Raw genomic sequence first — 16,581 nt, 5'->3', positions numbered from 1 at the left:
AAATAAAAAGTGAAATTGAATGAATAGTTAAGGGATGAGATGATTAAGAGATGGGAGAATGCAGGTGTTGCCTCTTACTTAAGAGATGGAATGAAGTGAAGAGTATAGTGAGAGTAATGAATAGTGAAGAGATAAGACGGTAAAAAGACGGATAAGAGACGTGAATGCGGATGACCTTATAACTTTTTCGTTAGCTCGTTCTAAACTAAGACGATGTGCATGATATTCATCTATACTGTCAGGAAGGGGCTATCCTCATACTACTCTGCATTACTTGTCTTTAAATCTCTCCTCAATCAACATTATTGACTCTAGTGGGCGAGTGGCAACCAAAACTTCATATCATCGCAAAGCTCTTGCATGATTGCATTGAGACACGTATCGAGCAATCTGCACAACCTATTATTCCTAGCCTATTCAGGCCCCTTTAGAATAATGGCTTAGATGATACTTTAGTTATAATATCGAGTAAATTATTATAAAATAATGAATTTGGTCATATTTCTATTCATCCACAATGTTGAAAATCAGTCATAAAACACGTGAATTTTAACATTTTTCTCAAATTTTCCGGGGATGAAATATTCTAATTTCCTTTTTTAGTAATATTTTGTTAATTTGGACACGCACATTTCATTTTGATAACTAGTTACCTTCTCCGTCCTCGATTAATTATCACTCTTTTCCATTTTAGTCCGTCCTTCAATAATTGTCACACTTCATTTTTACCATAAATGGCAAGTAGGTCTCGCATTCCACTAACTCACGGCACTCACATTTTATTATAAAACTAATATAAAAAAGTGGATCTCACATTCTACTAACTATTTTAACTAACTTTTCTTTATATTTCCTAAAACTCGTACTCAGTCAAAGAGTGAAAATTAATCGGAGACGAATGGAGTATTTGTTTCAAGTGGGTTGAGAAATAAAATGATAAAATTCATGGACTGTCTTCTCCTCACATAATTTTTCAAATGCCACTATAGATATATCTCATCCAAATCAAACTCCTTGAAAAAATTTGAGAAAAATGTTCAAATTCATAGTTTTAGAACTGACTTTCAAAATCATAGGACACATGACGAATATGCTCCTATCAATATTCATGCTATTTCTAATAAATTCACCTCATGACTACTCCCTCCGTCTCAGATAATTCATCCCAGTTTCCCATTTCGGTCCGTCCCACATAATTTGTCCCACTTCATTTTTATCATTTTTGGTAGTGGATCTCATATTCTACTAACTCATTCGTACTTACATTTTATTATAAAACTAATATATAAAGGTATGACCCACGTTCCACTAACTTTTTTAACCCACTTTTTATTACAATTCTTAAAATTCGTGTCCAGTCAAAATGATCAGAATTATCTGGGACGGAGGGAGTACATGCCATCTTTTTAGTTTCAGTGAGTCACTATTCATGTATCTAGATTTATTAGATGAAATGAAAGCACTAGGAAATGGCGATGATCAAATTTTCATATTATTGAAAGTGTTTTTTATTTGTTTTACACACACACACATACTCATCTATGTACGTATAGTTCATCGTCAAAACTAGCCAAATTTTAGAATTTTGTGTTAGAGAGAGAGAGTGGAGAGAAGTAGTAGAATGATGGTGTTATGAATCAAACCCATCTAGCCAAAAAAGACATACAACCAGCACCAAGTAGAAGCGAAATGTGTGATCCCAACTGCAGCCTAACATTACTCTGCATCCTAGGGTTCATAAAATCCGCCGCTAACAAATCCACCAGCGCCATGTACACCAGTATCCCCGCCGACGCCGAATTCAATATCCCCTCCACTATCAGAGCGCTTCGGCTGTTCTCTTCATAAACACTCGCTATCCCAATCCCCGCTCCGATCCCTATCGGCGTCGTCACCGAGAAGAACATCATCATAATCGCCGTCGTTGCCGACTTGAATTTCGCCTAATCAATCGCGACAAAACTCAATTAATTTTTATTTTTTTTATGCGAAATTGTTAAAATCGAGGTGAGAGAAAAAGGTAATTGCGGTGGGGCCAGGGAATAGTATTCAGTTAGAAGTAACTGTGACTGGCAATGGCGACATTATGGCAACATAATGGCAACATCTCCATTCTGAAAAGCGAATAATGACAACATTTCGATTCCGTGTGGATTTTGCTATATAAAAAATTAGTCACCTGAGAAATGCAACCGCCGAGCCCTATCCCTTCGAAGAACTGGTGGAACGACAGCGCCGCCAGCAGCGGCTTTACCGTCGCCGCGCTCTCCGACGCCCCCAGCGACACTCCGATTATCACCGAGTGCACCACCACCCCTACCTCCAGAACCTGTGATACTATGCGCTGCCGGACTAGATCTGACGCGCCCGATCCGTGCGCGTGGCCGTGCATCGAATGCGTGTGCACGTGGACGTCGCCGGAATTCGCCGTCTCCTCGTCGTCGTCGACGACGACGACGGTCGCGAGCTTCGATTTCTGCGAGCGACTGTAGAAGCTGGTGGCGAGGGTGTCTATGGCGAGCGTGCCGATCGCCGCCATCATCGCGACGAATCCGGCGAAGGGGAACTCTCCCCACGGGTTGAGGCCGAGGCAGGGGGAGGAGAGCTTGCGGAATGCGTCGGGGAGGATGTGGACGAAGCCGGTGGCGAGGATCACGCCGGCCGCGAAGGCCTTGATCATGAAGAAGACGTCGTTTTCCGGCCGGAGCACGGCGAATCGGCGGCCGAGGATCGGGAGGCTGACGCCGATCGCGCCGGCGCAGAGGATGGAAGCGATTGCGGCGAGCTTGTACCTGAGCGCGGCGGCCTGGTCGCGGCGCGCTGATTGGTCGTCGTCCTGGGCGCCACAGTCGGCGGAAACCTTTGGAAGGAGGAGAGCGAGGAGGAGGAGAGATGTTAGGGTTATGGATTGGGGGGAGCTCATGGCGGAGGAGGAGATATTTTTGTGAAGTTGAGAGGAGTGAAGCGGTTTCTTTTGTAGTATTAGTAGTATAGTCGTGGAAAAAGGGTGGCTCTTTTGATAATACCCGGCTGTGTGCAGAATATATATATGGTTGGTAATGACAAAATAGTGAAATTGAACAAGTAATACCAATAGGCAAACATTTAGTTATGAGAATTTTGAAATATATAATCAAAATTAGTTATATTTATAGAATATAAGATATTTAATTATGAGAATTTTGCAATACATATTTAAAATCGAATATGAATAAATACTATAGAATATATAGTGTAAAAATATAGTATTCCCTTCGTTTCTTCATAGATGAGTCATTTTTCCATTTCGAGAAGTTTCTTCATAGTTGAATCATTTCTATATATGGTAACCTTTTTCTATTTCTTACTTTACTCTCTCTTACTTCATTATCTCTACTTTATTCTCTCTGTTTTTTCCTCAATCTTACTTTTTTATCTATTTATTTAACACACCCAATATTTATTTCTAAAACTCCGTGATGAAAAGTTTCGCCTCAACTATGGCGAAACGAAGGGAGTACTACTTCATATTGGATAAGAATGTCGTTTATTAAAACTTAAGTTCTTGCATGGTTTAGTAACACATTTCAATAAATTTTAATGTAGAATCCTAAATGTTTATTAAACCGAATTTGAATTTTCTAATCCATTTATATATATTTATTAAATAGTACTCTAAAATTAAATGTTAGTAAAAAAAAATTTATAATTATTTATATTAAAAAAATCATCACGAATTGTCAAATAAGTTGGAAGAATAAACAATAATTCACTTATATCTAGGGGGGTGAGCATTCGGATTTCGATTCGATTTTTTGCCCAAACCGACTAAAACCGAAAAACCGAATTTAGTTCAAAATCCAAACCGAACCGAACCGAACCGAAAAATCGAAAGACCAAAAACCGAAAAATCGAAAACTAAACTTCAAAAATCGAACAAAACCGAAAAAATCGAAATTTTCATAAAAACCGAAAAACCGAAAAAATGGAGTATACATTAATATATGTATATATACATAAAATATTTTATTTTAAATATAAAAATAGAATGTAATATATATTATATAATATATAAATTTAATAGAATATAAATATAATGCATATTATATAAAATATATTAAAAGAATATATATTATATATGATATAATATATTAAAATAATAGAATAAATATATATAATATTATATTTAAAATACAATTCGGTTTTTTGATTTTATGATTTTTTTTAATCCTAACCATCTTAATTTAGCGAACTCTGGTTTCAGACTAACATGTCTATATATTACTCATTTCGTCACATAATAGGAGTCACTTTTGTGCGGACGCTATTTTAGAAAATGTTAAAAATAGTGGGTTGGAAAAGTTAGTGAAATATGTGAGCCTTTTTTTATATTGATTTTATAATACAATGTGAGTAAAATGAATTAATAAAATGTAAGACATACTTACCTTTTTGGTAAAAATGAGATGTGATCTCTTATTATGGTGCAAATTGAAATTGCAAAATAGTATAATTCTTATCGTGGGACTAAGGGAAATTATAATACACTATTATTTCACTCTTTATTTCGCTTATTTGATGATCTACTCTTAGAATTTTTTGCTAAGTATTAGCACTAAAGTAAATGCTTTTTCAATTTTGTTTAACTCTTGTGCCATTATCCAGTATCAGCTCGGCTCTCTCTTTAAAAAGAGGGGAAAATTGTAAAAAAGGAAATATCAGTGGCTCAAAATCAGTTTTGGTCGCCTGAATTCAGTGAACAGTGAACACCAACTTCAATGCCACCTCAGCAGCAGTGGTGCTCTCGCAGCAAACACAGTGGGACACTCTCGTTGCGCCACGTCAATTACTTTCCTAACTCAAATTTTCATCCCAACAATACTTTCTTAAAATTCATTATTATGAAATGACCTTCGCTCATACTGTGTATGATTAAATCACGCTACCAATTACCTAATTAAATTATTGATTAAATCAAATGTTATAATAATATAATTTGTTGTAATTTGTGAGATTAATCTCATTGGTTCGATGCACTTTATAATTATCTTCAAAGGTCCGGTTTACTTATTTTAGTAATCTATTTTACACTTTTTGAGATATGGGGAATATATTTTAGTTGAGGCTTATTACATTCTTGATTTTATTATAAGCAAGTTGGTCCAAAGATGAATAATATATCGATTTAAATTACTGAGAATGGTAGATTCAGTTCAAATCAAATGTCAGGAGAATAGAGGCAAACTCAGCGGAGTGAAATTGGTCAACAAAGGTGTGAAGTTCTAAAAGTAGAGATGATTGAAATTTGATGTAGCTTTGGAAAATGTACTTTTTAGGAATAGGAGATGGAGACAAAATGTTGTCATCCAAAACGTATATTACATGAGTACATCGACCTAAACTATGTAACAAACCCACATTGCCTCATTATGTCCTTATTATGTCTATTATTGTTTTCATTTTGTGAACTAAAAAAAAAAAAGAGAAAAAAAGTACTGTTTCGCCGTAGTTTCTTCATAGTTGAGTCATTTCTATATATGACAATTTTTTTCTCATTCTTACTTTTCTCTCTACTTTATTTACTTTATGCTTTATTCTATCTACCTTTTCCTTTCTCTAACTTTTTAATCCATTTATTTAGCACACCCAGTATTCATTTCTAAAACTTCATGCTAAAATATTTCGCCTCAACTATGGCGAAACGGAGGAAGTACTGAATTGTGGAATTGCTTTTGCGTCCCATTTCACAATTGAATGCTGAGAACATGATATATATGCTGTAGGTTATTGTTATCATTCACTCCTTATTTATTAGTACTACTAATTCTACTGAGGAATACTAACGAATTAACGATGCTATTTTACGAAAAGATGATTTACGATAACCAATTACAGTATGATTTAGTTAGTAATAACATCTAACTGGATGTATGAATTGTTTATATTTTATCTATACTATATTGAGATTTTGCATACACTATATTAATTTTTTTTTCGATAAAATCTGTGTATCAACATGTTTGAAAATTAAAATATAATTTATCAAATTTCATCACCCGAACATCGTCGGAACATATGCAATTGAGATCTCGTTGGAATCCTTATTGAATTATCTTTAATTTTGATATATTTTTTGTGAAAAAATTATTTAAATTGAAAGAGTTACGTAAATTTAAAGTTTTGAGATGATTTTGATGAGATAAAATTGACATTAATACCCTTTAACTTTATTTAATAATTTTTTATTTTAAATTATTCATATAATATTAATATTTTAACCACATCAGATCTCCTAATTTAATGACTAAAATTTGATCTTAATTTATAATTATTAATTAATTAGGAATTAATCACTTCTCAGAGCTATATTATTATAAGTAAAATGGGATTATGATTAACGAATAATAGCAGAGTTCGGCCCAAACAAGGATTTTAATTATGTATTTTTTATTTTCTAGGATTTTAATTATGTATTTTTATTTTTTAGTATTTTAATTATGTAATTTGTATTTTTTAGGATTTTAATTATGTAATTTTTATTTTATAATGTATTTTTATAATGTAGAAATGTTTTTAATAATTGGAGTATTTAAATTGAATAATAGAATGGTGGGACCCTTGAGCTTGTCCTTAGCTAAGAGCACGGATGTGGGTGTTGTGCTCTTAGCTAAGGACAATGAGTAAAAGTGGGTCCAGGCCCACCTCCATGCTCTTAGCTAAGAGCACGGATGAGGATGCTCTAACAAGTTTACAGCCCAACGAGATCTCGAACCCGACCCGTTTTTATCATACTCACTCCCTTCTCTCTACTCTCACTAACAAGTAACAAGAACAACTAAACCGGATTATCAGCTGGAAAATATAGCGTCTCTTTCACCGACAGACTGTTGATTCGTTGCATTGAATTTCAGATCCAAATAATTCCGAGATGATTGTTACGTATGTTTAATTGACAGACTGTGGCGGACCATTGCATTACTATATCATCAGATCCGGTGGATTTTTATTTCGATTTCGATTTCGATTTCGATTTCGATTTCTCACTCCGCTTTCTGAGCTGATCGTTTCATTTCCGTTTGAATTTCATCTACCGGCTGCAAATTTTCGACCGGAGATATGGATTCGTCAGCTCTGCTTTACAATCAGCTCAAGGTTTCTGATTTAGCTCTATCAATTCTTCCGGCATTTTGATATTTTTGGTACCCTAATTTGTAAGAAGATTTCGACTTATTTACATTGCTGAATTGCGATATATAGGCTGCGGATCCATTCTTCCTGCTGGCAGGCCCCAATGTGATTGAATCGGAGGAGCACATTCTCTACATGGCCAAAAATCTTAAATCCATCGCTTCTAAGTAATGATATATCTCTGAATTTTCGTGTATTATTAGTTTCGTTCTGCTCTTTTTAAGTAATTGGCTTAATTCCTTGGCATTTTCTTCCTTCTAGACTTGGTTTGCCGTTGGTTTTTAAGTCGAGCTTCGACAAAGCTAATCGGACGTCGTCTAAGTCGTTTCGTGGCCCGGGTTTGGCTGAAGGATTGAAGGTAATTCTTAGTTGGGATTGTTTCTCTGTTTCAGTTGGAAGAAATGTTGAGACTAGTGTGTGTAGCAATGCCATATTACTGATGTGTTTTGTGAGGCCGAATTAGCTTTGATTTTTTTCTTCCTTTTTTTAGTATCTTCTTCCACTTGGAGCTCTTATTGGAATTCGTTGATGTTAGAGTTCAGCTTGATGCATTGTTAAATTGTTTGTCATTTCTTTTTTGTTTGCAGATCCTTGAGAAGGTGAAGACAACTTATGACATTCCAATAGTTACTGATGTGCACGAAACAATACAGGTTGGCTATGACAACATGATTTAATTTTTGGCCAGTGAAAAGATTTGTTTCCAAGATAGTTGATTTTTTATTTAATTGATCAATGTAATGCGGTTTAGTGTAGGGGACTTTTAGCAATTTTATGGTAATCAAAACATTTCTACAAGAGAAGGGAGACAAGGTTGTCTCATAAGGTGTGAATTAATGTGTTCAAGTTTGGAGATGGAATTGTGCTTCTTTTTTATGACAAGCTAATTATTTTATAATAGTGATGTAACCCACTTACCACTACAATTTTCTGTGGACATTAAGCCGGTATATATCCCTGTGCCATGGAGAACCATTAATTGGACTGTGTTAGTTTCTTATTCCTGTGAAATGAATGCATTGAACATGTTTCTTCACTTTTCAGTTACATATTTGAAGTTGTCATTAATATATTTTTTCATTGTTTTTTTTAACCTGCTTCCTGGTGAAATTGCCATACTATAATAATAGGTAACTGTTTTTACAGTGTAAGTGCGTGCTGATTTAAAACTCTTTATCGCCTTTGTAGTGTGAAGCTGTTGGCAAGGTTGCAGACATAATTCAGATTCCTGCTTTTTTGTGCCGACAGGTTAGATTGCATTCCTAGTATATTGGGGGTTGGGGACGGGGGTTGCTCCCCAGACCATATGATTTTGGTTCAGAGAATGTATTTGAGTCCACCCTTTTCTGTAACTGGAAAGCTAATATAATTTCTTCTTGACATGACAGACGGATCTGCTTGTAGCAGCTGCAAAGACTGGGAAAATTATCAATATTAAGAAAGGCCAATTTTGTGCGCCTTCAGTAATGCTCGCTCCCCTTCTTTTCATATGATTCGTCATCCACCAATTACTCAAGCAACTCCAGGATTCCATACTTGTTTACATTGTGTAGGTCATGGAAAATTCTGCTGAAAAGATAAGATTGGCTGGAAATGAAAATGTTATGGTTTGTGAGAGAGGCACTATGTTTGGTTACAGTAAGTGCTCCTAGCTATCTTATGATCAGTACTAGTTGACAATTTTATATCTAGAAGAGAAAAACAAAAGTATAGCTGTGTCCACAAAAGTTCCAAATGTGGTGCACTTTATATTGCCATGACTGCCGATGATATTGTGAAAGCCGGCCTGTTATTATCATACCTTTTTAACTCTATTGCCGTGTTATGCAGATGACCTGATTGTTGATCCACGCAATTTTGAGTGGTTGAGGGAGGCCAATTGTCCTGTTGTAAGTTTCTTTTTTTGGCTGCATGTGTTGTGTTGATGCTGGTATTTCCATTTGGCACATCTAGACAACATAAAACCTGTCTATATATGTTTCATTTGTACATTAGCATTTTGATTTTACATACTGAGTGGTTTCCTATATTTCTAAATTGGATAATTATCCTTCAGGTTGCTGATATAACACACTCTCTTCAACAACCGGCTGGGAGAAAGGTACACGTTTATTGTATGATTCATTTAAATGCACATACTCTTTAGATATGGATAAAATCATCTGTGTTCTTCAAACTGGTCTCCTTTGACACCAAGTTTTAGCAACGCTTCCAATTGTTACTAAAAAACTTGTAATCCAGAGAAGATTTAACAACCCCAGATTTCTGGTAAGATGACTGACAATGGTAGGTTCATCATAGATACTTTAACTGCATTAGTGTACTCCTTATTCCACGTCCTAAACCAAGTATTCCTTACTTTTCCTTTCTGTGATTGTATCTTTATGTGGAGAAGTGAAATTTACCATTACTTGGACAGCTTGAAGGTGGTGGTGTTGCCAGTGGTGGTCTACGCGAACTGATACCCTGCATTGCCCGGACTGCAGTTGCTGTTGGGGTTGACGGAATCTTTATGGAGGTGTGCCACTGAATCTTGTCTAGTTAATATATCAATTTCTTTTCTTGTTTCAATTACTTCTGCATTGCTGTATAATACATAAAAAATTCCCGCAGCTATACACCTATACATAGTAAACGTGTTAATAAATGATAACTCAAATATGAATTTGTTGGGTAGCGTTTGTTGCAGTCTTGCATTCCGAACTTTTTACTGAGTTTGCTTCCCATTGTTAGGTGCATGACGACCCGCTAAAGGCACCAGTTGATGGTCCAACACAGTGGGTGAGTTCATTTGAATTGGAATTGTAGTAGACAAGATCCTTCTTTACCCTTCATGCGAAAGGCTCTCTCACTTTCTACATGTGCAACAAACTCAACCTAGAAAGTGTTCGTGGACTTTGACCTTATGGCTTTTCAGGCACGAGCTCACCAATTAGGCCGCCCCAAGGGGGTAGAAGGATCTATTATCATTATATCACGTGGCACTCATTGATTTACCGCCTTTCATTTTCTTTTGTACAGCCTCTACGTCATCTGGAGGAACTCTTGGAAGAGCTCATTGCAATTGCTGTAAGTAATTTCTACACATCCTGCCTAAATGGTTCCATGCTTAAAACTGAATTCACGATATCTAGAGAAAGAAGATGTAGCAAAATGTTCTCATCATTTCATAAACCTACCTAATTTTCTGATGAAGTAGGAAGGCATTTCCTCTGATAAACATTCTTTTATCTATAGCGGGTTAGCAAGGGGAAGAAACAGTATGAAATCGACCTCACTCCATTTCGGCCGTGAGAACCAGAGCAGATTCCACCGCGTGCTCTACCTCCATGGGCAGGACGCGCGTTGGGGAAAGACATCTTTGACTTTGTGATATATTCGATTCGACCGTATTGTTATTTCGTTAATGATTTGTATCAGCAGCCCTGCTTGTATCTGCAGTCAAACTAAAATTTCTATATTTTCTGTCATCTGTATTTGGCACAAGCTATAAATGTTTGGTATAGTTTGAACGTGCAATAAAAATTCTTGCTAGTATAAAAAATGTGTAATTTTGTTTTGAAACCAATAAATCTTCTACTCTCCTCGAGAAAAAGATAGTGTTTCTTCCCCAACTAAAAAAATTTACAAAGCAAAATCCATTTTTATCTATCCTACAATGAGATGCAAATATGGAAAACTAATTGTTAGTTTCTTAAGCATATCCAACATACCATTACAGATTTACTGAGAATATTTTCTAGCTCAAATATCATGACTTTTTATTTGTTGCTTCACAGCTCGAACGATTAGCTTTCTACCGATTGAGCTATGCTTAGTCGAATACAAAGCCTTGAACTACAAGCCATCAATGCTCTACGAGTCTGCAATCTATGTCTCCCGATGCACGGTGCAGTTGACCCCACGATAACAGCACATACTCGTTACCAAGAATCCCATATCAGGTAACCTCTGGTTCGATATGGGCTCGCCATACGATACAATGAATTCCGCTTTCTAACACTCAAGTCATGCAGGGGCTGTTCGGAGATGATACTCAAGTTTCACCGAGCAGCCATAACATCCGTGCTGAGGGTGACTTACGAGAAATATGCAAACCTCGACCGCCCCAACGTTGCTGCATCCAAAAAGCCTCTGGACAGGCTTCCTTCATGAGTATGTGCTTGTAACGAAAAAGATGATGAGTTTTGACATTTTCATTTAATTCACATTGATTTGGTAACTGAATACATCAAATTGAGTATAAATTGAACATTATGCTTATATATATAATAATATGATTGTGATATTTGGCTATGGCTAGTACACATATAGGCTCTATCTATCTACGTATACATCCGTAAATCTATGAACAAGCCAAGCAATCTTGAGGGATCACCACCTCCTCTTGATCAAGTGTATCCCTCACAGCCTTGTAAAACTCGAGCCACGAGCACGATGAACACGAGCACGACTCGAAGGAGAAGGTCGGGTTAGGCGTGGCAGGGCACGAGGCCGCAACGAGGTCCAAAACAGAGGCAGCAGGCCTCAACGTCTGCGGCAGATTGAACGCCAGATTATCGACCTTGTGCTCGTAAATCTTCCCGTTTCGATCCAATTTATACCGCGAAGTCCCCTGAAACTCGCCCTTCGCCTCCCACGGCACGCGGGGGATTCCCCGGAGATTCCATCTGATCAGAATCATATTCTCCGACGGCTGCCAGATTCTCAACACGTCGAGTGAAATCTCCCTGAACAGAATCCTGCCGTGAAACCTCAGCGCCCAAAATATCAACCGGTATTTCTCGATTCCGGTGAAGGTGTTGAGCGGATCGATGAACGTCACATCATCTCTGCAAAATCAATCAATCAATCGATCAATCGATCGATCAATTAATCAGTTCATCAATCAATTGGGGGAATTGGAGGAATCAGTGGTGCGAATTGTACCTGTAAATGTCGTAATTGAGGTCTTTGGTGAAGATCGAGGGCATGTCTTCGCGGAGAGTACGGACGGCGAGACCTAAATTGACATAGAAATCGTTGCGGTGGTCGTGCTGCTGCTTGTTATCGTTAGCGCCGGTGGTGCGGTTGACCTGAGCGAGGGCGCGCGGCGGAGGAGGCTCGAGCTTTGTGTGAAGCGGCGGCGCGTGGGAGGAGAGGGGGGCGGCAATGGCGGAGAGGAGTCTATCTTTGGGCTGGAGAAGAGTTGGAGAAAGATTTGGCAGAATATACGCCATTTATTTTTTTTTCTCCTTTCTTCTGCTGCTGCTTTTTATGATGATAATAATAAAATTCTGGGTTTTTTTTTGTTTGAATTTGTTTTGTGGAAGAGAGTGAGGAAGTGGGGTTTTTTGCTTCTTCGAATTTGAGTGGTTTTGAATATGGCCAAGCTTTCTTCTAAGCCTACCAACTCAATTATTTTAATTTTATTATATTTGTTGTTTTTCCAAATCCAAACATCTATTTTGAACATAACTTTTTCAAGGAATATGCCACATGACTTGCGAGTATAAAAAGATACACTTCGTTACAAAAATTCATAATTTGTCTAATCTTACATAGAGAAACTGAGAAAGTATATTCTCTTACAAAGTACGGTTCCTAAAACCATTTCTAATTCCCATTGGTCAATATAAGAGCATTCCCAGTGGGTGCAGATGTCCCATAGCCTTCCTGACGAACTTCCTAAAAATACTTCCTGCTACGTCATAAGGATCTCCCATTGTCTTCCCAGCACTGCCACGTCATAACGACTTCCCATTGCACAGTGGCGGACATCCCATAGCCTTCCTGCGCGGACTTCCCGCAATTAAAAAAATTCACAAATTCACCAAATTAAACAATTTACGGAATTCAAATTTCACCACGAATACGGGGAAAATACGAGCCGTATATATAGATTTAAAAAAAATAAAAAAGGGAAGTCCGCGCGTCGCCGCAATGGCGGACGTCCGCACGCCCTTCCCGCGAAGGCCGCGCCCTTCCCATGTCCGCACGGGACATCCTTATCCGCCCTCCGTCGCCCCAATGCTGGACTTCCCGCACACCCATCCCTGAAGCCTCTCCGAAGTCCGTCGGGACATCCGGCGTTGAGCATCTCCAACGGCGGACGTCGCGGTAGGACGTCGCGGAAGTCCGACCGGACGTCCGCCGTAGTGAACGAAATGGTAGGACACGCCCGTCCCATTTGCCCGTCGGATGGGCTCGGACGTCCGACCCACGGGCGGGCGGACGTCTGCCACTGTGGCGAGGGTCGGACGTCCGAGTAATTTTGATTTTTTTTTTATTTTTTAAACTCTATAAATACGGCTGGTTGAACTTCATTTCATTCACACCACTTGTATTGACAAGTTTCTCTCTCTAAACTCTATTTTCAAGTACATCTAGCATGACTAGTAGTCGTGCGGGTGGTAGTGGCGGAGGCGCCAGTGATAGTGATAATGAATTGGATCTCGCTGTGGAAGGGACGCTTGATCGATTGCTACGGCAGAGGCAGCAGCGGCGGCTGCAGGCGGCGGCGGCAGTACCTCGGCCGATCCATCGCCGACGTTGTTAGAGTTTGTATACTAGAAATCACCTTTCGAGTGATGAATACTGTTAAAACTCTTATTTTATTTTCCAAATGAATAAACAAATTATTTTTGTCATAATGTTGTTATGTTTTACATTTAATGGATGTTTATTACATGTTTAAATGTATAAGTAACTTAACAAAGTCTAAGTCTTTGTTTTAGTAGACCGGTTGTGGGCGTCGTTCACTTTAAGGTAACACGGTCAGTTCTAAACAAAGAAAAGTACTTATAATTTCGGATTTGGATGGGGAGTGCAATATTACTTCTGTAGTGGCTCGTAATATTCCAATTATAAGCTTATATTAAATTGGGTTTAATTTAATTAGTAAAAAGCTAATTGGAGGAGCCCATATCCAAAGTCTTCCATAGATCCCTGTTTGGGCCCCTCTCTACATAGACAAGGGGCGATTTTCTCTCCTCCGAGGGAAAGGATTTACGTCTTCTTTATTTAAGTCCTAGTACACTGATGAGATCAGCCCACCCTGATATCGGGCCATTACAGCCTCCGGGAACCAGACGTAAGATCCGTGGTTTTGTACTAAAGATCTTCACGTGGAGAAGGCGCTAGCTATCTTCGATTCTTTGGAGAATCATCAAGGTACAATGGCTAAACCGTAGAAAAGCATGTTTTAGGTTTTAATTAATTTAAAGCATGTTTTATTTCAGTTATGAGCATGATACATGTGATAATTACGCGAATAGAATTTGTCAAAATAATCTGCTAAATAGATCTAATTATTATGTAATTGATTTATGTCGGCGCTTTCGCTACCAGTTCCTACAGACGTCAAGTACCCCAGGACCACATTGCTGCACATATTCGGTTGTATGAGGACTACTTCGCTCCGCAGCCACGTTTTGGGGATGCCTTATTCCGGCGACGTTTTAGGATGCATCGTCCGCTGTTTATGCATATCATGGGTGCTTTAGAGAGAAGATACAAGTTTTTCAGGATCGGGGAGGATGCGGCTGGTAAACCCGGACACACGCCCTTACAGAAGTGCACTGCCGCAATCAGGTAACTGTGGCGTACGGAGGCCCGACCGATATGTTCGACGAGTACCTCCACATTGGCAAGTCTTCAGCCGTCGAGTGTCTGCTGAATTTTTGCGCGATCTTTAGATCGATATTCAGGGATCACTATCTTCGGAGTCCGAGCCCCGAAGACTGCCAGTGGCTGACAAATATGCACGGGTCGGTGCACAGGTTCTCTGGGATGTTGGACAGTATAGATTGTATGCATTGACAGTGGAAGAACTGCCCCGCCACCTGGAAGGGGACACACACTTCCGGCTTCAAAGCCAAACATCCCACGATGATCCTTGAAGCTGTAGCTGACTACCGGCTGTGGATATGACATGCTTATTTCGAAGTCGCCGGGTCGAACAACGACCTCAACGTCCTCTAGTCATCGCCCCTGTTCAACGATCAGTGCAATGGCGTTGGTCCCGCCATCGTTTCGTCGCCAACGGCAACCAGCACAATATGAAATACTATTTGGCGGATGGGATATACTCAAACTGGCCCGTCTTTGTGAAGACGATCAAGCATGCGATCGGACCAAAGAAGTCCTACTTTGCGAGCCGTCAGGAGGCAGCGCGCAAGGATGTTGAGCGGGCATTTGGTGTGCTCCAGAGTCGATGGGGGATGGTGAAGGGTCCTGCACGACAGTAGTATATTCCCAACATCGGCGACATCATGTACGCATGTATCATATTGCACTACATGATTGTCGAAAGTGAAGGGGACGAACTGACTCAGTGGACCAACGAAGATGATACGAGTGTCGGTCCAAGCCACGGCGTGGCCAGCGCGAATGTGAACATGGGGGTACCTCATGGAGAGGTTGAGCGGTTGCACGCATTTGCCGACATGCGGCAAAGAGATGCCCATATTCGACTTCAGGAGGATATCATCGAAGATGTTTGGACGCGGAGGGGTGGACGTTGATGTGGTTGCTTTTTTTTATTGACTGTGTAATTTTTTCTTTTCGAATAATGTATGCTTTTTTTAATGAATATTCGCATTTCCCCGTTCGTATTCGTGTTGAAATTTTAATTCCGTAAATTGAATAATTGTGAATTTTAATTTTATTGCGGGAAGTCCTAGTGGGAAGTCCTAGTACAGGGGAAGTCCTAGTGATGTGCCAGTAAAATGGGAAGTCCTAGTGATGATGTGGCAGAAAGTTTTTATGGGAAATTCTAGTGGAAGGGGCGCCACCGGAGATGCTCAGGATGCTCTAAAACTGAATTTTAAGAACAATACTACTATTAATTTGTTATAAACTGAAGGTAGTATTGTGATTCCATGACTTTGTAAATATATCACAATTAATGAATGTAGTAGTTTTTTTTTTATTATCAATGGGTACAATAAATAATCCACATTTTATCACTTTTGTAAAAATCAATAAGTATGCGAGAAATAATCCACAAGCAGTCATCGATATTTAACAAATTGATTTCAAACATTTATAAACGAAAATGATGCATTACTAGTCTAATGTCAAGCTTTATGTAGACACAAGGTTTACCGAACTGACGATTAAAACCGAAACCGTGAGAATTTATCCGAACCGAAACCGTCGATTTTTGAACCGTAGTTTGGTTCAGGTTAAAAAATTTTCAAACCTAAACCATGCCGTAACCGCCGGTTCCGAGCGGTTCCAAACCGGAACCACGAAAAACCAACAGAAAACCATGAAACCAATCCGATCCGAAAAAAACCGGCAGTTCGGAACCATGAAAAACCGTAACCGCGAAACACCCTCGCGGTTCGGTTTCGGTTCGGCAATTTCCAAAACTGGAACCAGCGGTTCCGAACTGTAACCATCGGTTGGGCACCTCTAGCTTTATGTCGA

At 38.8% G+C, this 16,581-nt stretch overlaps 3 protein-coding genes across 3 annotated transcripts; 1 reads left to right on the top strand and 2 right to left on the bottom strand.

Annotated features, from left to right (window-relative positions):
* Positions 1-1,614: 1,614 nt before the first annotated feature.
* LOC125193186 (zinc transporter 1-like) lies at positions 1,615-3,091 on the bottom strand. The gene is made up of 2 exons (XM_048090943.1): positions 2,180-3,091; positions 1,615-1,943 (listed from the first exon to the last, which is right to left on the bottom strand). The coding sequence occupies exons 1-2, from the start codon at positions 2,921-2,923 to the stop codon at positions 1,638-1,640; spliced, it is 1,050 nt and encodes a 349-aa protein (XP_047946900.1). The 5' UTR covers positions 2,924-3,091; the 3' UTR covers positions 1,615-1,637.
* Positions 3,092-6,763: 3,672 nt separating this feature from the next.
* LOC125193187 (2-dehydro-3-deoxyphosphooctonate aldolase 1) lies at positions 6,764-10,711 on the top strand. Its single transcript, XM_048090944.1, has 13 exons — positions 6,764-7,131; positions 7,237-7,334; positions 7,429-7,525; positions 7,755-7,820; positions 8,356-8,415; positions 8,556-8,630; positions 8,721-8,805; positions 8,998-9,056; positions 9,224-9,268; positions 9,587-9,685; positions 9,901-9,948; positions 10,189-10,236; positions 10,405-10,711. Exons 1-13 carry the CDS (start codon positions 7,096-7,098, stop codon positions 10,459-10,461), a joined length of 873 nt encoding a protein of 290 aa, XP_047946901.1. The 5' UTR covers positions 6,764-7,095; the 3' UTR covers positions 10,462-10,711.
* A 692-nt stretch (positions 10,712-11,403) lies between these two features.
* Positions 11,404-12,522, bottom strand: LOC125193188. Its single transcript, XM_048090945.1, has 2 exons — positions 12,097-12,522; positions 11,404-11,999 (listed from the first exon to the last, which is right to left on the bottom strand). The coding sequence occupies exons 1-2, from the start codon at positions 12,384-12,386 to the stop codon at positions 11,513-11,515; spliced, it is 777 nt and encodes a 258-aa protein (XP_047946902.1). The 5' UTR covers positions 12,387-12,522; the 3' UTR covers positions 11,404-11,512.
* Positions 12,523-16,581: the final 4,059 nt, after the last annotated feature.

This window comes from Salvia hispanica, chromosome 6 (assembly GCF_023119035.1).
Source record: "Salvia hispanica cultivar TCC Black 2014 chromosome 6, UniMelb_Shisp_WGS_1.0, whole genome shotgun sequence".
Taxonomy (NCBI): domain Eukaryota; kingdom Viridiplantae; phylum Streptophyta; class Magnoliopsida; order Lamiales; family Lamiaceae; genus Salvia; species Salvia hispanica.
This window is presented reverse-complemented; position numbering and strand designations above follow the sequence as displayed.

Bases quoted from the DNA above. Each gene is read 5' to 3' on its own strand.
- LOC125193187 (XM_048090944.1), top strand. From the start codon at position 7,096: ATGGATTCGTCAGCTCTGCTTTACAATCAGCTCAAG. The intron at 7,821-8,355 runs GTTGGCTATGAC...TCGCCTTTGTAG, and splicing joins ATGTGCACGAAACAATACAG to TGTGAAGCTGTTGGCAAGGT. The intron at 9,949-10,188 runs GTGAGTTCATTT...TCTTTTGTACAG, and splicing joins TTGATGGTCCAACACAGTGG to CCTCTACGTCATCTGGAGGA.
- LOC125193186 (XM_048090943.1), bottom strand. From the start codon at position 2,923: ATGAGCTCCCCCCAATCCATAACCCTAACATCTCTCCTCCTCCTCGCT. The intron at 1,944-2,179 runs GTGACTAATTTT...GCGATTGATTAG, and splicing joins TCGGCGGTTGCATTTCTCAG to GCGAAATTCAAGTCGGCAAC.
- LOC125193188 (XM_048090945.1), bottom strand. From the start codon at position 12,386: ATGGCGTATATTCTGCCAAATCTTTCTCCAACTCTTCTCCAGCCCAAA. The intron at 12,000-12,096 runs GTACAATTCGCA...TTGATTTTGCAG, and splicing joins CTCAATTACGACATTTACAG to AGATGATGTGACGTTCATCG.